Genomic DNA, 5,000 nt, shown 5'->3' with positions numbered 1-5,000 from the left:
ATGAATCTTGATGTTTTTACATTAATTATGACGGTTTTATATTAATCTTGATGTTTTTACATTAATTATGACGGTTTTACATTAATCTTGATGTTTTTACATTCATTTTGATCGTTATGTATTAACGTTCTTTCTATTAGTTTCTGTGAAAGAATAAAACTTAATGACCGCCGAAACTTTTTCCTTCTTCCGTTTGAGGACAACGGTGATGAGCGAACTGTGTGCACGCGCAGCCTCCCTGCGGTTGCCCGGGAAGTGTGTGTGTGTGTGCGTGTGCGTGTGTGTGCGTGTGTGTGTGTGTGCGTGTGTGTGTGTGTGCGTGTGTGTGTGTGTGTGTGCGTGTGTGTGTGTGTGCGTGTGTGTGTGCGTGCGTGTGTGTGTGTGTGTGTGTGGTGTGTGTGTGTGTGGTGTGTGTGTGTGTGTGCGTGTGTGTGTGTGTGCGTGTGTGTGTGCGTGCGTGTGTGTGTGTGTGTTGTGGCGGACACATTTGGGTGTACCTCACCCAGGTGATGCGTGGGGCGGTGGGCGTGGTTAGCCCTTGATTGGAGGCTCTGTTCAACGCGGCTGCAGGATCAAGAGTCTCGGCCACGCGCTCTGTCCGAGTCGCTCCTCGTGCTGCCACAGTGTTGCTACTCGGCTCATTTGCTAACTTTTGGGTTTAGGCTTTGTTCGCTTTCGTGCTGCGACTTTCAGCTCATTTTAAACCTCAAACAAGAAGAAAACACCAAGTATTTTAAGAGAAACGCGTCCGTTCGATGGAGTATTGATGAGTCAGAAACTAATTATTGGTTTTATTACCTCCCTTCAGAAATGACGTCACTGGCGGAGCAGCGGGCTGAAATTGGTGAAATCAATCATTGAAATCTTAATTATTTCACTTCTCTTGCGCTTTATTTAAGATCTGAGGTCATTTTGACCCTTTGTTCTGCTCAGATTTACAATAGTTTGACCCCATAATTTGAATCCTAAACGTTTGTGACGTGAACACGAAATCAAAATATTCCGGAGTCAGATTATGGTCAGAAGTCTAAAGTTTAATCTGCTGTGTTTGTTCATGTTTTGGTGTTTAACTGAAGATGTGGACAGGAAGCTGGTTTCCTGATCTTTGATTTCAGGCTCATTAGAGTCGCTGGGGAATGTTTCCAGCTTCATCATTAACGCGGGAATGTTCCCGTAACAGCGGGCCGCCACTTCCTGCCCGCGGGGCCGCCACTTCCTGCCCGCGGGGCCGCCACTTCCTGCCCGCGGGGCCGCCACTTCCTGCCCGCGGGGCCGCCACTTCCTGCCCGCGGGGCCGCCACTCCTGACCCTTCTCGCCCCATTGGCGCCACACGGAATGCTGCAGGTGTTCAGAACAGAATCACTAATTATTCCTGTTTTAATGTGACCTGAGTGTGTCAGGTGTGTGTCAGGTGTGTGTCAGGTGTGTGTCAGGTGTGTGTTGGTGTGTGCCAGGTGTGTGTCAGGTGTGTGTGCCACTCCCTGGGCCCTGCCTCAGCTCCACCTCACTTCCCTTCCAGACGTTGTCGTCGTTCCTCAAACTCAACTCGTCAGATGGAATCGGCAGCTTTGACCTTTTTATGGGAAATGAAAATAAGTGGATGAATAAATGTCTAATTTAGCTCCCATTTGTTCACATCAGGTCCGTTCCTCTGGGAGCAGAGCTCCTCACTTTAGCTCAGCACACGTCACTGGCACCATTTCAGTTCCCAGTCTCTATAAATCCAGATTTAGGCTGGAAAACAAAATCTTGCTCCGAGTTTCCGTGGGAGTTTCTTCAGTAAATTCAGCGTCTGCTTTGGTTCAACACGTGGAATATTAATGAGCACCTCTCATTTTTAAGTTTAGAATTCCGTGTTAATAGGTATTAATGTCGTACAGAATAAATGTTCAATCGGATTAGATTCAGTCGCGGCCAGGTTTGGAGACTGATGTGCTGCCACCTTGTGGCCAAAACGGGATACAACAACTTCGAGCGCGGTGGAGGATTTTCTTTTACAAAGTGAAGATTTTAATTTCACAAAAAGTAAACAACACAATATCCGCATGTACAGAGACAAAGGCAGTGATTTTCATATTTGTTCAGATGTGGGACAGGAAGTTCTCCAGATGTGTCGTTATGCTGAAGCTGCTGGAAGGAAGCTGGTGTCAGAGTCTCTCGGGGGGGTGAGGACCATCGTGATGTGTAGCTCAGGTGTTTAAACATACGGCTGCGCTTCTGAAGGTTCCTGGTTCGAATCCCTCTTCCTACTTTTAGAGTAGCGAGTGTCCAACTTGAATGTCAAAAGTCCCACGAGCACATCAGCTCCCACGCCCTGACGGGCTGGTGGGAAAGAGCGCGACCGTAAGTCGCCAGTGGTGCCGCGTCTTCCACTGAGGCCTTTTAGTTTCACTTTTGGGAGGAAGGCATCCATGTACTGACAAAACAAACTTGTACATCTGAAACTGAGCAAACTTCCAGACAAACACAAGAATTTTGAACAATTCTAAGTGATGTTAACGTTGGTTTTCAGAGGTTGGAGTTCCTCATCACACGTGGGCAGCGAGATGGAAACATAATTAACATTATCGACAAATAAATAAATAAAGATAAATAAATGTGATGGTCGGACCTTCTGTACAGCAGCGCCTCCGATCTCTCATTTCCATCCTGGTGAAGAACTCTGGCTGCACTCTGTTGGGTTGGGTGGGGGGGGGCTCCACCTGGAGCGTCCTCAGGAGATCCTTCAGGATGTTGACCAGGAGGAGCATCACGGCCCTGGAGCTCTGGGGATGTAACAAAGAATCCACAGCATAAAAACTCATGATTTGATGATTTTGCCTAATTGTTGTCCAGCAGGCTGATGGCCCCTTTGAGGGGACAGTTGGGCCCAGAGCCGGGGGGGTCCTCGCCTTTCTCCAGGTCCAGGTCCCGGTGCTCCCTGGGGCCCCGGGCTCCAGGTTAGAGGAGTCCCCTATAATTAACAAAGGGTTCGGATTGATCACGTTTCAGTCTTCTCAATACACACAAACAGTGGAACGACCTCTTTTCTCTCTCTGCTCCTTTGTGCTGAGCAGAGGTCAAAGGTCAACTTCACCTCTTCGTCTTCCTGTGACGTCCTGGCGTCGTTGCCACCGCATCAGCACCTTTGTCATCAGCACAGGAAGAGTTTACAGCTAGTTTACAGCTCACCACATTACATTAACTTACCCAGTGTTGATAGCATGGAGAGTGAGAGTGTGTCTGGGTTTGGTGTTCGTCCCTTCTCATATTCATTTTCGAGGTCCCTGAAGGCAACATAGATTCTATTAAACGATGTTCAGGGTTGATCCGACCTCTTCTCTTCTCAACGCCACCAGAGTTAAACGTTTCCCCCGTTCCCATGAGTCGCCATGACAGGGTGCGTTTCAAAATAATGTCCGGAACGATACATGTCGCGACGCGGAACCTTTGTTGGGGGAATCTAAAAACTGTAACACCTCTCGCGTGAGCTCGTCTAACAAAACAACTGGGAAAGATCAAAACTAAAGTTTATCATTTTAAAATAGTTTAATTCCAACATAACAAATTAGAGCAAATAATATTCTTTGTAGAGCATTTCGTGCCTCTATGTCGTGTGTTCTGTATCTTGTTCTTTAGGTGTGAACCCATAAAATAATTATAGAATAAAAACAGTGATAACACATATTAGCCCGTGGGTGTCCACATCCGGTGTCCACATCAAACTGGAGGACATGCAGAGAACAGCCCATCTCTTCCACGGATAAAGGTAAATATCCTTAAATTTGCATTTGCTAAATCACATTTGCGGAATGGGAACTTAAACACAACTATTGTCGGATTAAGGAAGTTTAACTGGATCAAAAACCCACTAAACAGTGGAACGACCTCTTTTCTCTCTCGGCTCCTTTGTGCTGAGCAGAGGTCAAAGGTCAACTTCACCTCTTCGTCTTCCTGTGACGTCCTGGCGTCAGGTACTGACCTCACGATTGGCATCGTCACCATGGCAACAGGGGTGTGTGTGAGTGTGTGTGAGGGTGTGTGTGTCAATAACGATGTTTTGAACGTCTCTGTGAACTTTGACCTGTACGGCGATCCTCACGTTCCCGCCGTGGTCCTGGAGACGTTCCTCCGGGAGCTTCCTGAGCCTCTGCTGGGTGAGTGGTCATGTGACAGGAAGTGGCGTTGCAGGTGAAGAGCGTTGTTGTTGAGAGCAGCCTGAGGGTCAGCAGGTGTCAGCAGATCCTTGAAGGTCCTGAACATCAGCTGATGGTCACAACGTTCCTGTTCTGCTTCCTCCACGCCGCCGCGTCGGGGCTCCGCCTCTAACCAATGAGGCGCCTTCCTTCCTCAGGTGTCGCAGGAGAGCATCGTGAAGATGAACGTTTTTAATTTTGTTAATTTTGATGAAATGGATTTGAGGAGCAGAAACAGACGACACTCGCGTTTTCTTCCTCCTTTTGTTTATTTATGACTCTTTTATAAGAACTCGGTACAAAAAGTGAGACTACTCTGGAACCGTTGACCTTTCTCCACCGATCACGTTTAAATGCATCAAAGAAACAAAAACTACGTTGGCATATTTAAGACAAACACGTCCTACACATGAACTACGGCGGCGGCGTCCTCGCAGCCACAACGCAAACGTCTACGTCAGCACGCCTTCTACACGCTCCTCGTGCCAAAAACCCCCCAAAGCAGAACTGGAAACCAAAACGTCTTTTTTTGCTGTTTGATAAAAGAATATAAAAATGTTTTTGTTCAAATGTCGTGTCGTGTATTAAAATAGATCTGTTCAAGCACAGTTTCTCCCGGAGAGTCTAGGAACGGATGGCGAGGCTGCTGGGGGCGGGGCCGACGGCGCTGATATGGGTTGTCTGCAGCCTCAGGTGTCACATGGTACATTCTGACGGATGATGTCATGGCTGAAGGCAGGTGAGCGCGCTGGAGCCGGCGGCGCAGGTTCAGAGCCTCCACTTCCTGCCCAACACCTCAACCTCCTGATATTTGATGAATTTTA

At 47.8% G+C, this 5,000-nt stretch overlaps 2 protein-coding genes and 1 long non-coding RNA gene across 6 annotated transcripts in view; 1 reads left to right on the top strand and 2 right to left on the bottom strand.

The window, feature by feature from the left end:
* Nucleotides 1-596: 596 nt before the first annotated feature.
* LOC130519472 (uncharacterized) lies at nt 597-2,595 on the top strand. Its single transcript, XR_008948332.1, has 3 exons — nt 597-844; nt 1,181-2,326; nt 2,473-2,595. It is a non-coding gene; the product is annotated as an uncharacterized LOC130519472 (long non-coding RNA).
* Nucleotides 1,989-3,854, bottom strand: LOC130519471 (uncharacterized). Its single transcript, XM_057022927.1, has 4 exons — nt 3,191-3,854; nt 3,078-3,126; nt 2,613-2,954; nt 1,989-2,323 (listed from the first exon to the last, which is right to left on the bottom strand). Exons 1-4 carry the CDS (start codon nt 3,362-3,364, stop codon nt 2,199-2,201), a joined length of 690 nt encoding a protein of 229 aa, XP_056878907.1. The 5' UTR covers nt 3,365-3,854; the 3' UTR covers nt 1,989-2,198.
* Nucleotides 3,855-4,426: 572 nt separating this feature from the next.
* phf21b (PHD finger protein 21B) overlaps nt 4,427-5,000 on the bottom strand; it is an 18,514-nt gene continuing 17,940 nt past the window's right edge. For all 4 annotated transcript variants that reach the window (XM_057022453.1, XM_057022450.1, XM_057022454.1 and 1 more), the window contains one exon: nt 4,427-5,000. This exon is cut by the window's right edge and continues 1,679 nt beyond it. The gene's annotated coding sequence lies outside the window, so the exon portion shown is untranslated.

This window comes from Takifugu flavidus, chromosome 22, assembly GCF_003711565.1.
Source record: "Takifugu flavidus isolate HTHZ2018 chromosome 22, ASM371156v2, whole genome shotgun sequence".
Taxonomy (NCBI): domain Eukaryota; kingdom Metazoa; phylum Chordata; class Actinopteri; order Tetraodontiformes; family Tetraodontidae; genus Takifugu; species Takifugu flavidus.
The sequence above is the reverse complement of the archived record's forward strand: the minus strand, read 5'-3'. Positions and strand labels throughout refer to the sequence as shown.